The 23,861-nt window shown below is 46.0% G+C and overlaps 2 protein-coding genes across 3 annotated transcripts in view; one reads left to right on the top strand and one right to left on the bottom strand.

Annotated features, from left to right (window-relative positions):
- ANKRD60 (ankyrin repeat domain 60) overlaps positions 1 to 783 on the bottom strand; it is a 38,382-nt gene extending 37,599 nt beyond the window's left edge. The window contains exon 1 of the mRNA XM_063959842.1: positions 476 to 783. Coding sequence (XP_063815912.1) covers positions 476 to 677 — 202 coding nt within the window. The 5' untranslated portion in view covers positions 678 to 783. The remainder of the gene's footprint in view (positions 1 to 475) is intronic.
- Positions 740 to 23,212, top strand: NT5C3B (5'-nucleotidase, cytosolic IIIB). Of its 2 annotated transcripts, none has more exons than XM_063959840.1 (9): positions 740 to 829; positions 2,178 to 2,276; positions 3,203 to 3,272; positions 3,365 to 3,411; positions 4,138 to 4,223; positions 13,933 to 14,022; positions 16,664 to 16,826; positions 18,411 to 18,611; positions 22,366 to 23,212. In XM_063959840.1, the coding sequence occupies exons 1-9, from the start codon at positions 755 to 757 to the stop codon at positions 22,474 to 22,476; spliced, it is 942 nt and encodes a 313-aa protein (XP_063815910.1). In that variant the 5' UTR covers positions 740 to 754; the 3' UTR covers positions 22,477 to 23,212. The 2 variants fall into 2 exon arrangements, with proteins under 2 accessions (XP_063815910.1, XP_063815911.1); XM_063959841.1 differs by lacking the exon at positions 740 to 829 and adding an exon at positions 1,447 to 1,702.
- Positions 23,213 to 23,861: the final 649 nt, after the last annotated feature.

Below are 23,861 nucleotides of genomic sequence, written 5' to 3'. Positions count from 1 at the left end.
TTATACTGATAAGGCAAATCTATTAGATTACCAATGCTTTATTAATGATTCTTAACGTGTTCAATTTGGCTTATTTTTGTGTTTATAAGAATATGGATGTCATGTGTAACTATATATTGCAGTTTACAGCTCACCAGCTCTTGCATACCCTCCAACATTTTACACATAAAACCGGTACAAATTAGGAAAGAGGGCGTAGCCACAAGTAAAGGGGGCACGGCCAGGCCCCTTTTCCTATTCTTTCAATGGAAGTTTGGAGAGGAAAAAATCGGTACAAAGCGCTTTGTGGCAGGTACAGACCACAGAAAAAGGGTACTGTACCTGCCAAAAAGGTACAGTTGGAGGGTATGCTCTTGTAGGACTACAAGTCACAGCATAATTGGACTTAAGGAGCCATAAAAGCTGCATAGTGACGGATTAGTGTTTGGCATACAAGGAATGATTGCAGCCAGGGTCTGTGGGTCTTCTCAGTCACCTGCATCTATATAGGAGAGCCTCTGGAGATGGATAGGGATCCCCGCCATTAGTTCCAACTTCTCCTTCAGCTCTGCCACCTTCGTAAGGAGACTGAACCCTGACACAGCGAACCTCTCCCCGGTCTCCTGCAACCTGACATTCACGTGGAATTGTCTCTGACGCCGGCTGCTGCTCCCGGTCACCCCGCCGCGACGGGCCATCCCGCACCCTGTCACTATGACAACGAAGCAGAACGCTTCTTCAGTCTGGTCCCCTTACAAAATGAAACCAGCAGGGAATGTTTTCACAGCGTAAGGCTGTGATTGGCTACAGGAATGGGCGTGAGACCGGAAGTATCCCTGTGATTGGACCGGTAAGGGTGCGTCCTCGTTGCCTAGCAATCTGCGCGTCGCTCTGACGCTAACCATAAATAATCCCCTTAATACATTTGGGCTCGTGAATGGCTAAAGCATTAAGTGGTTGTTAATGAGCATCCCTACTTTTACTCCTATGAGACAATCTTATAATGTTTAGGTTAGGTCTAAAACAAACTTAGAGAAGAATTCTGACGTCACCAGGGGAGGAGCCATGGCCGAACAGGGTACCCGAATAGTTGGTGGCGTGGATAGTAGAGGAACTATCCCGCTGGCCTAGCTCCTCCCCCCTTGTGTTGTGACTCCTCCCCCAGACGGAAAAGGTCCCTTAGCCCACTTGATTCTAGCATCTACCGCGCCACAAGGCCAAGAACCACCTATCTCATTGACACATGCCACGCAGGTTGGGTTAGGGGCTGCTCGGGATGCTTCTTCCTTTTTGTGAGCAGCAATCTCATTACTGTAACGTTTCAAGTTGGTATCCATCCCGCATACTACCACAGGCAGGTGAAGCGTTCCAAACTTTTTACTACCAACAAAATGGCTTCTTACTAGCGACAAAATCTTCAGTGAATCTGTGTGTCAGGGGCGAGCTCTAGTGGTCATTGTTCCTCAGCGCGTCACCATGAAGCTCCGTGTAGACCGGAAGCGGCGCTAATACTGCGGCTGGATACACAGTAGGGCGTGACATACGCGGATGCACATGTGTCTGTGCTGTTACAGTATTTCTCATACTGTAACCCTAGCCCTATCCTGACTAGCGGAGCCAGTGCTGATTCCCAGTGCATGCCCGCAGTGTCTGCATTGCAGCATTAGCGAGATCGCTGTATATTCCATTCCTTATACGTTACACCGAGTGAACAAGGATGCTTGTGAGTAATACGTGTTGATACTACATTCATATTTGACTTTGACACCCCTAGTTCCAGGTTTTTAAGTATATTTTTATTTAGTCATGGAGTGAGCCTGATACACGATCTGCCTACAGGCTACTAGCAAGTTTAGCGTAATACATTGTGCATGAGTGTAACAGCTAACCCACAGGAGTAAGTGGTGTTTTTTTCCTTCAGCAGAAACAATTAACCCAACACCCACCCACCTCTTTCTGCACTTACCTTCCTGATAACCTCACTGTGGCACAGGACTTGGAGACAGATGACAGGGGCTCAATATACAGTGCAGTACATACAGTACTACATCCACCTCTTTTGCCTGTGTTCTTATTTGTGGCTTTATTGTGTTCATTTAGTAGATATACTGTATATAGCAATCATCAGGGACTTCAGTGTAAAGGTTTTTAACATTCTGTCAAGTCACCTGTTTTTGTTTTAATAATCACATTCTCAGATCCCACAGCTGAATAAAGATACAGTACGGATGAGGGACCCAGAAAGGGTTCGAGATCTGATCTTGGCATTGCAAAATGGGGGCGATGAGAAATTACAGGTTAGTTACACATGTTCCATATAATACAAGACATATAATGTATAGTAAAGAACAAGATGTTGATTGGGGCTTGTGTTTGAAGAAATACATATACATTTACTGTTTCATTTTATTTTTATCACTATAGCTGAGAATAACTTTGTGCTTTGTTACTCATCTTTACACATGATTAATTTTCAACTGTATATATTAAACTTGTACAAATACTAGAAGTATTACTGACTTCATAAGCTCAACTCCACGTTGATATTGCTAGTTTGATGCATAGAACCAACAGAAGAGCCTGTAGGAACCCAGTAGTGACAGTTATTTCTTTTAATTTTTCATAAAGTTTTGGCTATCTTGGTTTTTAGGTGACGGAGAAATAAGAATCTATTTATTAGTACCCTAATAGCATCATTGTATAGTCACATTATCTGGTGCTTTCTATTAACTAGGACTTCTTACATATGTAGGGTTCCATTTGTGATTGCATATTTGTCTATGTCTGCTCTCTGCACAATTGGTGGTGTGTGTATATCCAGTGGGATCCAGTCTTTAGGTCGACATGAGTTTGTTTTTAATCATTTTTTTAACTTTTTCATACTTTAAGATCCACGTGGATTACGATTGGTAATAGTAACCTGTGCCGAGTTCAGCGGTAACGGGCCAAGGTACCTTGCCCGAAGCATGGCGAGCAGATACAGTGCACTTATTGGGGTTCCCGGTCATTTTACGAAGAAAACAACACCAAAAAATAAATAAATAAAAACACCTCATGTCTACCTTTTTCCATGTCTACCTATTTCATGTGTCAACCTGTCACTGTCGACCCAATAATTAGTGTCTACCCTATGATCCACACCCATATCCAGTTAGATTCAGCTACCTGGCTAGAAACATGTATTTTGTGTCTAAATCTTTTTGTATAATATACCTTTCTATAGGTAATTTCTGACTTTGACATGACATTGAGCCGGTTCCAATATAACGGAGAGAGGTGTCCTACTTGCTACAGTGAGTATACAGCTGATACCCCCTGCTGGTTTCATAGAGTATACTGGGGGCAGTAAGCCAGCTGGGCATCTCATCCCATCTTTCTTACACAGATATTATCGACAACAGCAAGATCATTAGTGAGGATTGCAGAAAGAAGGTAGGCCATGGGTTTTACAGTCATACAATTGTCAGGTCTGACCCATGGATGGCCCTTCTACACATGCTGTGTAAACACACTGGTATTTTTTAGAATCATTAAAAGATCTATCAAGTATTAGGGATATTCTTTGTGCCAATCAGTCACAAATGAGCTTTTACTCACCATTAAGTGATCATATTTGCTGTAAGGTGTGCTTAGAATACAAATACTGATATTATTAAAATGAATATCTAGCAAGATGTTTGTTATTGAAGTGCAATGGTATTTACATAAGCAGTTAGTGATTTGGAGGAAATCGTCATTCTCAAACTTTGTGCCCCCTCCAATCCCCCATGGAATCCATCTCCAGCTAGCAGTGTGGCTGGGATATTTGCTACAAGATTCTCTCCCTGACCTCACATTCTAATCCCAACAGAGACTAGAGCCATCATGTGACTTCCAAATTGTTGTCAAAGGGGAGTATAGATTGAAAGAGCGACCTGATTGGACAGTTAAACCAGTCATGCGCCATTTTCAGTGCATACCTCTGTTGAAAATCCCTTCATTTAACAGTGGTTAAAGTCCTGCACTCCCTGTAATGTTCTGCAGGGAGTACAAGGTAAAAGATTGGTTTCCCACTGAGGCACTCCCCACAGTAACCCTAACACTAAATCCTTTTCGATTGTGATCTATCTTAATGCTCCTCTCTGTATTCTTAAATTATATTTTGCTATTTTTTTCTAGTTAAAAGATCTTTTCAACATCTACTACCCTCTTGAGATTGACCCAAATCGGACCAGTCAAGAGAAGTACCCACTCATGGTGGAATGGTGAGACTCGGAGTACAGTTAATGTTAGTCAATGTCCAAAACTATGCAGCAATATAGAAGCGTAGAAGTGAAGCCTTGTTCATCCTTAAAAATACATAGCAGTTATGATATGTAGTCATGTGACCGGCAGTCAGGAGATCGCCGGTCACAATCCCAATAGTCAGCATGCCGACTAACAGGGACTATTCCCACTCGTGGATGTCCACGATACCCATAGAGTGGGAATAGAACCTGCGCTTGCTATCCTGGCATCTGTATGGTGACCAGCGGTCTCCTGATTGCCAGTCACACATACCCAACCCGCAGTTATACCAAGTAATTGAAGCAATATTGTCTTTGGATTTCAGTTTATCTTCTAAAAACATTTGTGTTAATCACCGTTTTTGCTGAAAGTCTCTTTTGGGTAGGGCATCCCTTCTGTGATGTTACACATAGTAGTGATTGCTTTAAATCAATATAACCATTAAAGTTCAGAATTCTCTAGTATGAAATTCCATATCCTAAATATAGTCACTTTTCAAATGAAGATCTGACTACGGTTTGATGAAGCTTGGGATCCCGGCAGTCAGAATACCGACGCCGTAATCCCGTCACTACTCAGAATGCTGATACCGGCATCCCGAGTAAGATCACCATCCCGGCGCTGGAATCCCGACCGCCGGGATCCCAAATGAGCATCTGCTGGACCGCATGAGAGGTAAGAGGGGGGTGGGGGGCGGTTTAGGTTTAGGCTGCTGGAAGAGGGTTAGGGTTAGGCTGCGGGCAGGTGGGGGGGTTAGGTTTTAGGTACCCCCTACTAGAGTAAGGGTTAGGCTGTGGGGGAGGGAAGGTTAGGTTTAGGCACCACCTAGGAGGGTTAAGCTTAGGCTGCTGTGGGGGGGATTTAGGTTTAAGCTGTTAGAAGTGAGGGTTAGGGGGCCATTGGGGAAAGGTAAGTATACTTAACTTCTCCTGTCTGGATTCTGATCATTGGGATGCCACGGTCTGTTTTCTGACCGCCAGCATTTCCATACCACCCTGTGCCAACAATGTAGCTACAGGACTTGCATGCAAGAACCATTGACCACACGAATGTGTTTAAATACTTTTCTCTAACGTCCTAGTGGATGCTGGGGACTCCGTAAGGACCATGGGGATAGACTGGCTCCGCAGGAGACATGGGCACTTTAAGAAAGAATTTAGGTTCTGGTGTGCTCTGGCTCCTCCCTCTATGCCCCTCCTCCAGACCTCAGTTTGATACTGTGCCCAGAGCGAGCTGGGTGCTTTTCAGTGAGCTCTCCTGAGTTTGCTGAGAGAAAGTATTTTGTTAGGTTTTTTATTTTCAGGGAGCTCTGCTGGCAACAGACTCCCTGCATCGTGGGACTGAGGGAAGAGAAGCAGCCCTACTCTCTGAAGCTAGGTCCTGCTTCTTAGGCTACTGGACACCATTAGCTCCAGAGGGATCGTACGCAGGATCTCACCCTCGCCGTCCGTCCCAGAGCCGCGCCGCCGTCCCCCTCGCAGAGCCGGAAGACAGAAGCCGGGTGAGTATGAGAAGCAAGAAGGCTTCGAAATCGGCGGCAGAAGACTCCGTTCTTCACTGATGTAACGCACAGCACTGCAGCTGTGCGCCATTGCTCCCACAAACCTCACATACTCCGGTCACTGTAAGGGTGCAGTGCGCAGGGGGGGGGGGGCGCCCTGGGCAGCATTTGGACCTCTTTTTGGCAAAAGTAAACATATATACAGTTGGGCACTGTATATATGTATGAGCCCCCGCCAAGAAAATGTATATTTAAGTGGGACAGAAGCCCGCCGTCGAGTGGGCGGGGCTTCTTCCTCAGCACTCACCAGCGCCATGTTTTTTCTCCACAGCACCACTGAGAGGAAGCTCCCCGGTCTCTCCCCTGCTTATACCACGGTAGAAGAGAGGGTTTTAAAGAAGAGGGGGGGGCACATAATTCGGCGCAGATAATAACAGCGCTACTGGGTAAACATTAAATTGCTGTGTTTTTTCCTGGGTCATATAGCGCTGGGGTGTGTGCTGGCATACTCTCTCTCTCTCTGTCTCTCCAAAGGGCCTTGTGGGGGAATTATCTTCAGATGAGCATTCCCTGAGTGTGTGGTGTGTCGGTACGTGTGTGTCGACATGTCTGAGGTAAAAGGCTCTCCTAAGGAGGTGATGGAGCAAATGTGTGTGTGTGTGTGTGTGTGTGGTGTCTCCGTCGACAACGCCGACACCTGATTGGATATGTGAAATTAAGTGCTGAGGTAAATTTATTGCACAAAAGATTAGAGAACAGACAGGGAATCTACCCATGTCTGTCCCTATGCCGCAGGGACCTTCAGAGTCTCAAAACGCCCACTATCCAAAATAATAGACACTGATACCGACACGGAGTCTGACTCCAGTGTCGACTACGATAATGCAAAGTTACAGCCAAAATGGCAGGAAAGTATTCAATATATGATTATTGTAATGAAAGATGTTTTGCATATCACTGATGACTCATCTGTCCCTGACACAAGGGTACACATGTTTAAGGGGAAGAAAGCTGAGGTAAATTTCCCTCCTCTCATGAAGAAAAAGAGCGGGAATCTCCAGACAAGAAGCTGCAGCTTCCCACAAAGAATTCTCAGGGAGTATCCTTTCCCTACTAGGGCCAGGATACGATGGGAATCTTCCCCTAGGGTGGACAAAGCTTGTCACGTTTACCCAAAAGGTAGCGCTGACTTAACAGCTATCCTCAGGGATCCTGCAGATAGCATGCAGTAAAAGTACTTTGAAGTCCATTTACACACATGCTGGTACACTACTCAGACCTATCGATTGTGTCGGCATGGGGTTATAGCGCTGTAGCAGCGTGGACATTGAGACCCTAGTATGTGTATAATATAAATATATATATATATATATATATATATATATATATATATATATATATATATTATAAGGTAAGGTAATGGGCGGCACTCCAAAGGATTTTCAGCAAATACAACAGCACACCAGGCCGATTAGTGTTTCAACGTTTCAGGTGTCTTTATTCACACCTGACGGAAGGTGTGAATAAAGACACCTGAAACGTTGAAACACTAATCGGCCTGGTGTGCTGTTGTATTTGCTGAAAATCCTTTGGAGTGCCGCCCATTACCTTACCTTACCTTGTCTGCTGGGCCTTGCAGTGCCACGGGAAGGCACCCAGGTATTTAGTTCTGCTGTAGGAGTGCCGGTCACAACTGTTTTTTATATATATATATATATATATATATATCTATCTCTCATGCCCAAAGAGACATTAGTCTACTGGGTTCTAGAGTCAACGCTATGTCGATTTTCTGCTAGACGTGTCCTGTGGAACATGCGCACAGGTGATGCCGACTAAAAGAGGCATATGCAAGGTTTACCTTACAAGGCTGAGGAATTGTGTGGAGAAGGGCTCTCGGACCTGGTCTCCACAGCTATAGCTGGTAATTCTGATCTTTTGCCTTATATTCCCGCACAGCCTAAGAAAGCACGACATTATCAAATGCAGTCCTTTCGATCACAAAGAAACAAGAAAGTCCGAGGTGCGTCCTTTCTTGGCAGGGGCAGTGGAAAGAAGCTGCACAACACAGCTAGTTCCCAGGAACAGAAGTCCTCCCCGGCCTCTACAAAATCCACCGCAGGACGCTGCGGCTCCACAGGCGGGACTAGGCCTGGTGGGAGCACGTGTTCGAAATTTCAGCCACAAGTGGGTTCACTCCCAGGTGGATCCCTGCGCAATAAAAATTGTGTTTCAGGGATACAAGCTGGAAGTCGAAGAGATGCCCCCTCACCGATACCTCAAATCGGCCCGACCAGCTTCCCCCCACAAGAGGGAAATAGTGTTAACTGCAATTCACAAATTGTATCTTCAACAGGTGGTGGTCAAGGTTCCCATCCTTCAACAGGGAAGGGGTTATTATTCGACCATGTTTGTAGTCCCGAAACCGGACGGTTCGGTCAGACCCATATTTAATTTAAAATCCCTGAACATATATCTGAAAAGGTTCAAGTTCAAGATGGAATCGCTGAGAGCGGTCATCGCAAGCCTGGAAGGGGGGATTTTATGGTGTCTCTGGACATAAAGGATGCGTACCTCAGATTTGTGGTGCAGGATTGTCATTACCAATTTCAGACGTTGCCGTTTGGTCTCTCCACGGCACCGAGAATATTTACCAAGGTAATGGCGGAAATGATGGTACTCCTGAGGAAGCAAGGGGTCACAATTATCCCATACTTGGACGATCTCCTCATAAAGGCGAGATCAAGAGAGCAGTTGCTGATCAGCGTAGCACATTCTCTGGAAGTGTTACGGCAACACGGCTGGATTCTAAATATTCCAAAGTCGCAGTTGGTTCCTACGACTAGTCTGCCTTTCCTGGGCATGATTCTAGACACAGACCAGAAAGGGGTTTATCTCCCGATAGAGAAATCTCAGGAACTCATGACACTGGTCAGGAACCTATTAAAACCAAAACAGGTGTCAGTGCATCACTGCACTTGAGTCCTGGGAAAGATGGTGGCATCATAGAGGCCATTCCCTTCGGCAGGTTCCATGCGAGGACCTTTCAATGGGACTTACTGGACAAGTGGTCCGGATCACATCTTCAGATGCATCGGTTAATCACCCTATCCCCCAGGGCCAGGGTGTCTCTTCTGTGGTGGCTGCAGAGCGCTCACCTTCTAGAGGGCCGCAGATTCGGCATTCAGGACTGAGTCCTGGTGACCACGGATGCAAGCCTCCGAGGGTGGGGAGCAGTCACACAGGGAAGAGATTTCCAAGGTCTGTGGTCAAGTCAAGAGACTTGCCTTCACATCAACATCCTGGAACTAAGGGCTGTATACAACGCCCTGCGTCAAGCGGAGAACTTGCTTCGCGACCAACCGGTTCTGATTCAGTCAGACAACATCACCGCAGTGGCTCATGTAAACCGACAAGGCGGCACAAGGAGCAGAGTGGCGATGGCGGAAGCCACCATAATTCTTCGCTGGGCGGAGAATCACGTAAGCGCACTGTCAGCAGTGTTCATCCCGGGAGTGGACAACTAGGAAGCAGACTTCCTCAGCAGACACGACCTCCACCCGGGAGAGTGGGGACTTCATCAGGAAGTCTTCACACAGATTACAAGTCGGTGGGGACTGCCACAGGTGGACATGGTGGCATCCCGCTTAAACAAAAAGCTACAGAGGTATTGCGCTAGGTCAAGTGACCCTCAGGCGATAGCTGTAGACGCCCTGGTGACACCGTGGGTGTTCCAGTCGGTCTATGTATTCCCTCCTCTTCCTCTCATACCCAAGGTGCTGAGGATAATAAGAAAAAGAGGAGTGAGAACAGTACTCATTGTTCCAAATTTGCCATGAAGGACTTGGTATCCAGATCTGCAAGAAATGCTCACAGAGGACCCATGGCCTCTTCCTCTAAGACAGGACTTGTTGCAACAGGGGCCCTGTCTGTTCCAAGACTTGCCGCGGCTGCGTTTGACGGCATGGCGGTTGAACGCCGGATCCTAGCAGAGAAAGGCATTCCGGATGAGGTTATTCCTACGCTGATACGTCCTTCCTAGCCTTTAACAGCTCAACATTATCACCGTATATGGCAAAAATATGTTGCTTGGTGTGAGGCCAGGAATGCCCCTACGGTGTAATTCCAGCTGGGCCGTTCCTTCACTTCCTACAGTCAGGAGTGAATTTGGGCCTAAAATTGGGTTCCATTAAGGTCCAGATTTCGGCCCTATCCATTTTCTTTCAAAAGGAGTTGACTTCTCTACCTGAAGTTCAGACGTTTGTAAAGGGAGTGCTGCATATTCGGCCCCCTTTTGTGCCTCCAGTGGCACCTTGGGATCTTAACGTGGTGTTGAGTTTCCTGAAATCCCACTGGTTTGGACCACTCAAAACGGTGGAGTTGAAATATCTCACGTGGAAGGTGGTCATCAGGGCCGTAACTACCTATGGGCAGACGGTGCGTTGCCCACAGCGCATTTGTCCTGTGGGCGCACCGTCTGTATCCACCCCTGATGACCAGCTCATATGTGAGGAGAGCTGCAGCGCTGGGGAGGCAGAGTCAGTGAGTCTTATGTTTGTCTTAACTTTTCAGTGCTCCTCTTGCTGTGCCAGCGCTGCAGACATGACAGGCAGCGCTGGGCAGGTTCCCCTGTGTTCCCTCACCTCCTCTCCACAGCAGCGGCACCGGCTCCAATACTCCCTTCTACACACTCCGGGCGAGCCGCGCGCATGTGGGATGGCCAGCGCTGCATAGTGAAAGATCCACAGCACCGCTACAAAACGTGTCGGGAGGGGGGTGTTTGTGTTTTTACTTTCCAGAGCTCCGTCTTGCTATGCCAGCGCTGGGCAGGTTCCCCGCCGCCCCCTCCCACTGTCCACCCCCTCTGTGCGCGCTGCTCTCCCGGTGGCTATAGAAGTGAGTATTGGGAGCCGGCGCCGCTGCTGTGGAGAGGGAAGATGTGCGCTGATGATTGAGCGGAAGCAGCGTACCGTCGCCCCCACCCCCACACACCGTAGGGAGCCTGGAGATGAGAGAGGAGCTCTGAAATTAGCTGTAAGTGCTTTACCCAGATTTTTCTAATATCCTGTATTCTCATTCTTCACTGTTCTGCTGGTAAACTGCAGGCATTCAACCCCACAGTACCCAGTCCAGGAAGCAAGTAAGCATTTGTAGGACCCATAAAATTCACACATTCACAGTACCAAAAAATGTAGTGTGTTTATATTATGATTCAGGGCCATAGCTAGGTGTGTGCCAGCCTGGCACATAGCGCATGTCCACTGTGGGCGCCCTGTGTATCCATGTACCACTGGCACCTGGCTACTTGTAAAGCGCTACACAGAAGAATAGCCAGGTAGCGCTGCAGGTTGTGTGCCCCCCTTGTAATTTTTTTAATTTATTTAATAATTTGGCTGCGGCACTTGCTGGTCTCTCTGCACCATACTTGCCTACCTGACCCTCTCCATGAGGGAGAAAATACTCTGTTCCTGGACTCTCCTGGTAATGTATGATTGCCATCACCTGTGGTGAGCTGGGTAATTGATAAGAAAGGTGTTTCACCACAGGTGATGGCAATCATACATTACCAGGAAAGTTCAGGAACAGAGCATTTTCTCCCTCATGGAGAGGGTCAGGTAGGCAAGTATGCTCTGCACCTGCGGCTCCTCCCCCAGCGTGTTCTGATCACTTCTGGTCACAGTGATCGGGCAGCCCGTGGCATTCCCCCCAGAACTATTGAGACTGCAACCAGGGTCAGTGTGGAGAGGTGCCATCCCCGTTCCATCCTCAGACTCTGGAGAGTGCGCCTGAGCCTGGAGGACGCAGCCTGCATTGCTGGGGGCTGGGAGACTACTTATATGAGGACCTGGGAATCCCTTCATCAAACACAGCCAGCTGTGTCTGCATGTCACGCTGCAACACACGGAAGAACCCAGGCGTTAGCGCTCGCTGCTGCTGGCTCTGCTCTCGGCATGTCTGGTGACATGCTGCGGTTGCCGATCATTTCTAAATGGCACATAAAGCCCAGGCAGCTGGTGATGTCCCAGGGAGCTACCCACCTGCAGGCTAATGGTATGTCTCATATATGAGTGTGTGTGTGTGTGTGTGTGTGTCCCTCTCTCCCCCTCCCACCCCTCTCTCTTTGTCTACTTCCCATAACTCTCTCTTTGTCTACTTCCCACAACTCTCTCTCTACTTACCTCTCAACCCTATCTCTCTCTCCATCCCTCTCTCTCTCTCGTAACTGTACCTGGCGTAATGTTTACAAGGGGACTCTGCCTGTCATAACGTGTAAATGGGGCCTCTGCCTGCTGTACTGTGTAAAATGGGGTTCTACCTGGCGTAATGTGTGATAGGAGCTCTACCTGGACTAATGTGTAAAATGGAGCTCTACCTGGCGTAATGTGTGACAGGGGCTCTACCTGATGTAATATGTGACAGGGGTTTTACCTGGCGCCATGTGTAAAAGGGGACTACTGTGCAGCATAATTTGAATTATGGAGACTACTGTGCAGTGTAATATGAATTGGTATTATTTTGTGGTCAAGCCCCATCCCCAAAAAGCCATGCCCGTATAAAACCCTGTTGTGAATATGACGAAAGGGGGGGCGCCAATGCTGTTTTTTTGCACACAGCGCTAAAATGTCTAGTTACGGCACTGGTGGTCATGCTATTAGCCTTGGGTTCGGCTAGGCGTGTGTCAGAGTTGGCGGCTTTGTCACATAAAAGCACCTATCTGGTTTTCCATGCGGATAGAGCAGAATTGCGGACCCGTCCATAATTTCTGCCGAAAGTGGTTTCATCCTTTCATATAAACTAACCTATTGTGGTGCCTGTGGCTACTACTGACTTGGAGGATTCCGAGTTACTTGATGTGGTCAGGGCTTTGAAGGTTTATGTAGCCAGAACGGCTAGGGTCAGGAAAACAGAGTCTTTGTTTATCCTGTATGCTTCCAACAAGCTTGGTGCTCCTGCTTCAAAGCAAACTATTGCTCGCTGGATCTGTAACACGATTCAGCAGGCTCATTCTGCGGCTGGATTGCCACTGCCAAAATCAGTTAAGGCCCATTCCACTAGGAAGGTGTGCTCTTCTTGGGCGGCTGCCCGAGGGGTCTCTGCATTACAACTTTGCCGAGCGGCTACTTGGTCAGGTTCAAACACTTTTGCAAAGTTCTTCAAGTTTGATACCCTGGCTGAGGAGGACCTCTTGTTTGCTCAATCGGTGCTGCAGAGTCATCCGCACTCTCCCGCCCGTTTGGGAGCTTTGGTATAATCCCCATGGTCCTTACGGAGTCCCCAGCATCCACTAGGACGTTAGAGAAAATAAGATTTTACTTACCGGTAAATCTATTTCTCGTAGTCCGTAGTGGATGCTGGGCGCCCGTCCCAAGTGCGGACTTCTTCTGCAATGCTTGTATATAGTTATTGCTTCAATAAGGGTTATGTTATGGATGCATCAGGGTTGGACCTGATGCTCTGTTGTTGTCATACTGTTGACTGGTTGTTATAAACTCATGTTATACGGTGTGATTGGTGTGGCTGGTATGAATCTTGCCCTGGATTACCAAAATCCTTTCCTTGTACCGTCAGCTCTTCTGGGCACAGTTTCTCTAACTGAGGTCTGGAGGAGGGGCATAGAGGGAGGAGCCAGAGCACACCAGAACCTAAATTCTTTCTTAAAGTGCCCATGTCTCCTGCGGAGCCCGTCTATCCCCATGGTCCTTACGGAGTCCCCAGCATCCACTACGGACTACGAGAAATAGATTTACCGGTAAGTAAAATCTTATTTATTTTTTTTATTGCTCAGATTGTGAAAATGTTTTTACAGACTTTCTTATACTTTGGTATAATTTGTGTATATAATTGCTGCTACTGAAACATCATCTACTTTATAGCCTGCCCTCATATACTGTAGTGTTTTATTGCATCTTGATCTAGAATATAAACCATTGTAGCCTTGTATATTAGCTAATTCCTTTTGATCTTGGTGTAGTATAGATTACTTACTTTGCAGTCTGTCGCCATTCAAGTCTGTGTGCTAAATTTATATAACAGGAGTGCTATATGTGCAATAAACCAACAAAAACATCAGACGTGTAATAAGTCTAGTTCGCAAAACCCATATATAGTCCTGTGCTGACCTTCATCAACATGCTGCGGAAACATTGTAGTCAGATAGTGAGCTGTGTTTGTCTTCTCTCTCCAAGGTGGAGTAAAGCGCACACACTCCTCTGTGAACAAAAAATTGAGAAGCAAAAGCTGGCACAGATTGTGAAAGAGTCCCAAGCTAAACTAAGGTATGGAGCTGAGAACAGTAACAATGCATAGGAAAGGTCATTCCCTGCTCCTACACATTCACAAAATACTGAGGTTGCTACGTCACTGTTTAGTCCATTGCCCTTTATACTTAAAGGTCATTATCATTAATAATATTTGTTTCAGTCGCTTTTTCAATCTATGGTAGAATAGTCATTTTGAGCCGCAACTCTGTAGATTGTGTGGATGGCGGGTCTATAAATGTGCATATATGTATTGTTGCTATCCTTCCCATGCGCACAAATCAACAATCTTGCTTCTAGAGACTACATTGGTTGCTGCCCCTAGAACAGGGGTGGCCAACCAGTCAGAGGCAAAGAGCCCCAAAAATCTGTAGTCAAGCCAAAGAGCTGGGGCGTGGCCTAACTGGCACAAGGCCACGCCCAATTTCTGTGCGCCGGCCTTCAGTATGACATTCGTAGGAGCATGACTGTGTGTCTCGCCCCCATTTTTTACTTACACTGGGGGCGAGAAACACAAACATTTTACACATTAGGGCAGGCAAGAGTCCCCATTTTACACATTAGGGCAGGCAAGAGTCCCCATTTTACACATTAGGGCAGGCAAGAGTCCCCATTTTACACATTAGGGCAGGCAAGAGGCTGCAGGCTCAAGTCTCCCCAGGCAGGCTCCAGTCTCCCCAGGCTCGCCCCCCAGGCAGGCTCCAGTCTCCCCAGGCTCGCCCCCCAGGCAGGCTCCATTCTCTGTGGGCTATTATGCCTAGGGATAAATACATACTTACCACGGCATCCACGAGTCCCGCGACCGCGTCTCTCCTCTCCTCGTGGCAGCGGCTCCACCTCTCATTACGCGATGTGACGTCACATCGCACACAAAGCGGAGTGCTGCCGGCGCATCCAGTACCAGTGACAAGTGCGGGAGCCGCATCAAATGAAGGGGAGAGCCACATGCGGGGAAGAATCAGTCCAGCAGGGAGGGGTAGGGTGATCGGGAGGAGGAGAAGTTGGCTCTGGGGCTGCAGAAGATGTGGGTAAGGAGGAGGCAGATAATCAGCTCAACTGGTTTATATATACTACATGCCAACGGAGGGGTGTGGTCCTGTGCTTGCCCTTCCCACACCCTGCACAGGCAGGCAGCTGCTGGCGGCTACTGGTGTCCTCTACCCCCAGACTGGCTGGCAACTGGTGAGCTTACACGTGCCAGTCCTGGTGTAGTGCAGGACTGGCACATATAATAGTGCAGCATGATATAGTGCAGCATCATTATAGCCTGCCCATTACAGATATACAGCATCTATATAAAAAAAGTAGCCATGCTCATCTTACTACGATGTGGCATGCTGCATAGCGTGCCAGACTGTGACTATTTGCAGCCGGTGATTGCTCCATTATTTCCTAAAGGAATTAATGAAGCACTTGCCGTCTGGGAATAGTCACAGCCTGACACGCCATGCACCATGCCGTGAGGCAGCATGCCACATTGCAGTAATATGAGCATGGCTACATTTGTATACAGCAGAAGGCTAATGCCCTTCATCATGACAGAGCCCTTGGTCCCAGCAGCAGGACTTCAAGAAACCCGGCAGCTCCTGTGTGAGTAGCGACCCCCCCCCCCCCTTTTATTCTGGCCCTGGTGTCTGTCATTTTGATGGCCTTTTGACTAGTAAGAACATATTAGAATAATGGTTTGAGCAGAATTGTGTGGTTGTTAAATTGTTTAAAAATAGAGTACATTTTAACTAACTAACATGAGTAGGGCCTTTTAAAGCTGCTTGAACCTCAACGTCTCCTTTCATTTTTTGAGTAGAACATCTTTAAAAGTATTATGTCATCTCACTCCCACTGTGCATAGCCACCTGTCCCCTGTACTGTACTGTAGGTGTCCTTGCAGAAGTGAAGCTGCAGTTTTTTTTTAAAATTGCCCAACCAAAACATGACTGCTTTCTGTTTTGTGTTATACCTCTGCAGGTTATAAGAAGACGTCACTTTTCTATAGGGTTAGAGCAGCATGCACAGCAACAATGTTTTCTCTAAATGACCATGTTTAGCAATTAATGATAAAATTCTTCTCTCTAATGACAGCTTGCTGTTAATTGCGCAAAATGAAACCGTCACATAACTTCTGTTTAACACATTGTGTTCCATAAGAAATGTTCCAAATACCAGAGGGCACCCAAACACAAGAAAAATCTGAGTAGATATCGGGACATTTTGGTGAATGGATTCTAATGTGAGGGCTGTTAACATGCATTGTACGAGTATAAAGAGCGCTGGTAAACACTTGTAAGCCTATACCAGTGGGCATCTGCCCTTGTTACTATGATGAAAAAAGGAACAGTCTACAGGAGATTACAGTGCGTGCCTTTACCACTAATCTCCCTAGAAAAGATATGGCTTATTATACGGTCAATATTCAAAGATTTACACAAAGGGAATGTGTCTTAAAATAAGTGTCTTTAATCCCCCTCCTTTCTGTTCACTGCTGGGACTGGAGGCCCCTTCCCATTGTCTTCTGGCACGAGCACTTTACTACAGCCCCAACTCACCTTTTATGCTTTCTTTCCTTATACTTTGTAAATAGGTATTTCATTGCTGGCCTCCTTCCTGCTCCTGGGAGCTCCATGTACTCTCAGAGTTAAATTCCATTTTTGTTTTTTCTTAGAGAAGGTTTTCAGATTTTCTTTGACTCTCTACATCGAAGCAAAATCCCCCTCTTTATATTCTCTGCTGGCATTGGGGATGTTCTGGAGGAAATTATCCGTCAGGCTGGTGTCTATCACTCCAATATTAAGGTGGTCTCCAACTACATGGACTTTGATGATGATGTAAGTCACAATACAAAGTTTACTTGCATATACAAGTTTGTGTATATAATAATATATGCAGTAGTGTGCAAACATTTTAGGCATTTGTGGAAAAATACTACAAATTAAGAATCATTTGGAGTCATCAAGAAGGTGTCTGATTGGCTCCAAATTTGGGACCTCATTCAGTAAGGATTGTAAATTCTGCTAAACAGCAGAACTTGCAATCCTTCTTTTGCATGCTGAGGGTCGCGCCCACCGCAAGGCAAGGCCCCCCAGCATTCAGGCCACCACCTACGAACTGCGATCACGCTGTAATTGCGCCTCAATTACAGCTTGATCGCAGAAATTATGGAAGCCTCCTGTCGGCACAGCTTCGCCACAGTTTTTTAGTGCGGAGTGGCTGTGTTTGCGATGCGACCTGAATCAGCCCCTTATTCTGCAGCAGGACAGCGACCGCAAACATACAGCCAACCTCACTATATTCAGCATAAAGAAGAACAAGGAGTCCTGGAAGTGATGACATGGACCCCACAGAGCCCTGATCTCAACATCATCGAGTCTGTCTGGGATTACATGAAGAGACAGAAGGATTTGAGCAAGACTACAGCCACAGAAGATCTGTGGTTAGTTTTCCAAGATTTTTAGAACAACCTCCTTGCAGAGTTCCTTCAAAAGCTGTGCAAGTGTTCCTAGAAGAATTGATGCTGTGATGTTGTTTTGAAGGCAAAGGGCGGTCACACCAAATATTGATTTGATTTAGATTTATCTTCTGTTCATTCACTTTGCATTTAGTTAATTGATAAAAATAAATTATGAACACTTCTATTTTTAAAAGCATTCTTACTTTGCAGCATTTTTTTCACACCTGCCTAAAAAAATATGTATTTATGTAATACTTTTTTTTTATGTGGGGAGTGAGAGAGCTACTTTATATGTATTCGAAGTCGATGAGATGGGCATGCTCTGTGTCTGATAGGGAAAGGTATGTGTCCTGGTGCTTATGTATGAGTAAGAATAGAGCGGGACATGGGGGCAAATTTACTAAGATGGGAGTTCTATTTAAGATGGGATGTTGCCCATAGCAACCAATCAGATTTCACTTCTCATTTATCTAGCACCTTCTAGAAGATAATACCTGGAATCTGATTGGTTGCTATGGGCATCATCCCATCTTAAATAGAACTTCCATCTTAGTAAATTTACCCCATAATGTGTGTATTAGGAAAAGGTGGGAGTTAGGTGTCCTAGTGACTGTGTATTATGAGGAGGTGAGAGATACATGTCTTGGCTTTGTGTATAACAAATATGTGATAGGTGAGTGTCCTGATGCCTGAGTTCTAAGAAGAGGTGAAAGTGCAAGCCCTATTGTCTGGGAGGAGGAGGTAGATATGTGTCTTGGTTTCTGTGTATTAGTAGGTGTGTACATGTCCTTATGTCTGTGTTTTAGGAGGTGAGAGGTACATGTTTAGGTGTCTAAATTAGTACAAGGTGAGAGGTTTATCCTGATGTAACTGTCATCGCCACTTCTTAATGCACAGACGTGCCCTGATTTCTATGTATTGGCAGTTAGTTTTTATAATATTTTACATCATTTTTTCCTAGGGTTTTCTGACTGGATTTAAGGGTGACTTAATCCACACATACAACAAGAATAACACTGTACTAAGAGACACTGAATATTTCCAACATATTAGCAACCGCAGTCATATTCTTCTCCTTGGAGATACTCTGGGGGACCTCACAATGGCTGAAGGAGTCACCAACATGGAAAACATTCTTAGGATTGGTTTCCTGAATGACAAGGTGGGGACAGATTCCAAAACCTTTGCTATATAAATTATTACTTATTAAAAACTTTAAATTGAGTGGAACCCCCACCGTACACTGTTTTTACTGGAGAACAAAAAGATATATAATGCGGTATATTCAATAACTGTCGGAAGCTGCCGTCTTTTCTGAAAGACGGCAGCTTCCGACAGTATTAGGTCGGAAGGGGTTCCGACCTATTCATTACGGCCCCGTTTTTTCCGACAAGTCAGGAAACCCGACATGTCGGAATGCACGCTGATCGGCGGCTTCAGCCACGATCAGCGTGCATTGTTGGAAGCGAGGCCAAACCCGACAGGTTTTAGCCCCGTTTCCGACCATCTCAATCCGACTTTAAAAAAAAAAAGTCGGATTGAGATGAGGGAGCTGAGAGCAGGAGACGGGGGGGGGGAGCAGCGGGGAGAGCAGGAACCCAGCGGCAGCATCCACCTGGCTCTAGCAAGCGAGGTCCCGCATGATGGAGCCGAGTGGACACCGCCGTGAGCCCCCAGTTACTCCCCCCCTTCCTGGCGCCGCTGACAGCTCCCCTCGCCGCTGACAGCAGCGTCAGGACAAGACACCGGGAGCGGCCAAATCAGACAGTCGGATTTGGCCGCTCTTTGAATAGGGGTTGTCGGGTCCATTCCGACAACTGCATGTTGGAATGGACCCGACTCTTATTGAATATATACCCCATAATGTGTCTGTGTATGTATTTGTGTTTCTAAAAAATTGAAAAGCTGACCGGCACTCCCCTGTGTTTAAAGTACACGCTCCAGGGCCCTCCAAATTGATAGCAGCAGTAGAAAAAAGAGGCGGCACTCAAAGTCTTAAGAGCAATTAAATAAAGTGTATTAAACACCTTACATCTTATGCACCAACGTTTTGGGGCTTCTCCTGCCCGTTTGTCAAGGTGAGCAGAACACCAGATCACAAAGGGGCATGAGAAACCCCGTATTTTTTTTCTTTCTGTCTATCTATCTATATATAATTTACACTGCTCAAAAAAATAAAGGGAACACTTAAACAACACAATGTAACTCCAAGTCAATCACACTTCTGTGAAATCAAACTGTCCACTTAGGAAGCAACACTGATTGACAATCAATTTCACATGCTGTTGTGCAAATTGGATAGACAACAGGTGGAAATTATAGGCAATTAGCAAGACACCCCCAATAAAGGAGGAGGTCTGCAGGTGGTGACCACAGACCACTTCTTAGCTCCTATGCTTTCTGGCTGATGTTTTGGTCACTTTTGAAAGCTGGTGGTGCTTTCACTCTAGTGGTAGCATGAGAAGGAGTCTACAACCCACACAAGTGGCTCAGGTAGTGCAGCTCATCCAGGATGGCACATCAGTGCGAGCTGTGGCAAGAAGGTTTGCTGTGTCTGTCAGCGTAGTGTCCAGAGCATGGAGGCGCTACCAGGAGACAGGCCAGTACATCAGGAGATGTGGAGGAGGCCGTAGGAGGGCAACAACCCAGCAGCAGGACCGCTACCTCCGTCTTTGTGCAAGGAGGAGCACTGCTAGAGCCCCGCAAAATGACCTCCAGCAAGCCACAAATGTGCATGTGTCTACTCAAACGATCAGAAACAGACTCCATGAGGGTGGTATGAGGGCCCGACGTCCACAGGTGGGGGTTGTGCTTACAGCCCAACACCGTGCAGGACGTTTGGCATTTGCCAGAGAACACCAAGATTGGCAAATTCACCACTGGCGCCCTGTGCTCTTCACAGATGAAAGCAGGTTCTCACTGAGCACATGTGACAGACGTGACAGAGTCTGGAGACGCCAAGGAGAACGTTCTGCTGCCTGCAACATCCTCCAGCATGACCGGTTTGGCAGTGGGTCAGTAATGGTGTGGGGTAGCATTTTTTGGGGGGGTCGCACAGCCCTCCATGTGCTCGCCAGAGGTAGCCTGACTGCCATTAGGTACCGAGATGAGATCCTCAGACCCCTTGTTAGACCATATGATGGTGTGGTTGGCCCTAGATTCCTCCTAATGCAAGACAATGCTAGACCTCATGTGGCTGGAGTGTGTCAGCAGTTCCTGCAAGACGAAGGCATTGATGCTATGGACTGGCCCGCCCGTTCCCCAGACCTGAATCCAATTGAGCACATCTGGGACATCATGTCTCGCTCCATCCACCAACGCCACGTTGCACCACAGACTGTCCAGGAGTTGGCGGATGCTTTAGTCCAGGTCTGGGAGGAGATCCCTCAAAAGACCATCTGCCACCTCATCAGGAACATGCCCAGGCGTTGTAGGGAGGTCATACAGGCACGTGCAGGCCACACACACTACTGAGCCTCATTTTGACTTGTTTTAAGGACATTACATCAAAGTTGGATCAGCCTGTAGTGTGTTTTTCCACTTTAATTTTGAGTGTGACTCCAAATCCGGACCTCCATGGGTTAATAAATTTGATTTCCATTGATAATTTTTGTGTGATTTTGTTGTCAGCACATTCAACTATGTAAAGAACAAAGTATTTAATAAGAATATTTCATTCCTTCAGATCTAGGATGTGTTATTTTAGTGTCCCCTTTATTTTTTTGAGCAGTGTATTTACATCTGCTGTTCTGGTATTAAAGCTGGGCAGTGTTCTGGCACGCTGTACGCAAGGGCAGATGGTGTGATTAGTATATATTGATATCAACATTTATATGTTTGTTTTTTTTAAACACTGTAAGTTGCAGTCATTTTTGGTTATAACAGGTATACACATGAGAACCATTGGTGAGTAATTAATGTGCTAAAGTATGAGAAATAAAATATGTAGCTTTATAAGCATGGATGAACTATCCAATAATGGATAGAATAAAATAAAGGTGAAAGGTATGATGCAGTGTTTTTGGCAAAATGGGCATAAAAATTAAATATCGGATTTACATATACTGGCCCATTGTAGCTTTAAAATTACACATTAATGGTGACGCTTTAAATTTTGAGAGCAAGTTGCCTCTTTGTACATATACTGCTTAGGGCAGGCATGTCCAAACTGCGGACCTCCAGCTGTTGAGAAACTACACATCCCAGTGTGCCCTGACACAGCTTTAGCATTCTCTGACAGCAAAATTGTGTTGGGGCATGCTGGGATATGTAGTTTCACAACATCTGGAGGGCCGCAGTTTGGACATGCCTGGCTTAGGGGGTCATTCGGATCTGAATCTAGGCAGCGATTTTTGCTGTCCTGCGATCAGATAGTCGCCACCTACATGGGGAGTGTATTTTCTCTGTGCAAGTGTGCGATCGCATGTGTAGTTGAGCTGCACAAACTGATTTTGTGCAGTCTCTATGCAGCCCAAAACTAACTCAGCTGCTGCGATCACATCAGCCTGTCCAGGACTTCAGACACCCTCCCTGAAAATGCTTGATCCTGTCTGCGTTTTTCCGGACACTCCCTGAAAACGGTCAGTTGCCACCCACAATCGGCTTCTTCCTGTCAGTCTCCTTGCGAACGCCCGTGCAAATGGATCCTTCGCACAATTCCGTCGCTGACCGGCGATCCCCGTTGCAGCCATCCATCGCGCCTGCGCATTGCGGTGCATGCACAGTTTGGATCTGACCGCCCGCTGTACGAAAACACACAGCAGCGATCAGATCTGAATGACCCCCTTAGTCCTGTGATACTAGGTTTTTACTTAGAGCCCTCTACTTTCCTGTCTATTGATACCAATCTGTATCTTAATTTGCCACTGACACCCCTGGTTTCAGTTTAGTATTTTATATTGTGTCTGTCTCTGCAGGTCGAGGAGCTGACTGAGCAGTTTCTACAGTCCTATGACATAGTCCTTGTCAGAGATGAGACACTGGATGTTGTGAACGGCATTCTAAACTTCATTACCACCAAGAACTAATTACCTCCAACAGCCCGTTATCTACCTTCCACATAACAAAAGTATTCTAGATGAGCTTAGTTCGGTCGTGAAGGCCTTGTTATAGCTGATCTGAAATACCTTTTATTATGGTGGACCTTTCGCCTTTTTTTGATGCTTTGTCAGTAAATAGTGATGTGCAAGATGTTTTCTTCAGTTCCTCCCTGCTCTGCTGGCAGTGTCACACGGTACCACAGGCATTCCTTCTTCGGGCACTGGAGAAGCGAAGTCTGCAGTTGTGTAAGAGAAACATGATTTCCATTATTGTAGCACTGTAAACATTACTGCAAGTGTTTATGCTCAGTTTTTAATCAGTCTACTAGAATTATTTTAAAGCAATCAGGCCCACTTTAGCAAGCTGCATTTAGACTTTTAGAGGAATATGCACGGTATGCTATAACATCTGCCTCATGGAGTGCCTACATTTGTCTTCCAGATGACATCTAAAAATAAAAAAAAACTTTAATTTGCCATTCGTATGACTTGATTTTTCTAAACTGATTATTATTCATTGCTAACAGACTCCACAAGTTCATGTGCCATAGCATATATTTAGCAATGTCAGATGGTAAGGTTGGGAGAGATCCCACAGGGACAGCGTATAACAAAACAAGCTTATTACCCAAATTATGATATTGGTGCTAATTTTAGACATGCCCTATAAAACATTTCATTTTCAGGAACTTTTTAATTATGTAAAATGAATAAATGTACCTTTTAACCTACCTACACATTTCTGTATTAGTAATACCACTAGAAGTTTATTTCATTGATGTTGTTTTGTTTTTGTTTGTTTTTTTAAAGTAAGAGCATTATGTACCATTTGCATTCATGGTTCAGCAGTGGCAGGATCCAGGCCACCTATTTGCAGTTGTTGACTTTACTAGCATATAAAATTTTCTCAAAGAAGGATTTTATCTTGTAACTCATGAGTGTATATGTCAGTAAGCCAGTAGCGGTGCACAGCAATATAATCTTTATCAGAAATGGAATCTTCATAGGCAAGTTAAGAAGAGACCTATGACTGTGCTGCCAGCAGGTAACCGGATGGTAGGTCGACAGTTAATAGCTCGACCACTATTAGTCGACATGGACAAGGTTAACATAGGAAAATGTAGACCGCAAAATGGCCGGCATGGGACAGGTCGACACATGAAAAGGTCTACATGAGTCTCTTTGCATTTTTTTTTTTTTTTTTTTTTTTACTTTTTCATACTTTACCATCCACGTGGACTACGATTGGGATTAGTAATCTTACCTGTAGCATGATGAGCGAAGCGGTGCACTAATTGGGGGTCCACGTGCCGGAAGGGAAAATTTGACCCCAAAATAAAACAAGGGCATGTCGACATTTTCCATGTCGACCT

This window comes from Pseudophryne corroboree, chromosome 3, assembly GCF_028390025.1.
Source record: "Pseudophryne corroboree isolate aPseCor3 chromosome 3, aPseCor3.hap2, whole genome shotgun sequence".
Taxonomy (NCBI): domain Eukaryota; kingdom Metazoa; phylum Chordata; class Amphibia; order Anura; family Myobatrachidae; genus Pseudophryne; species Pseudophryne corroboree.
This window is presented reverse-complemented; position numbering and strand designations above follow the sequence as displayed.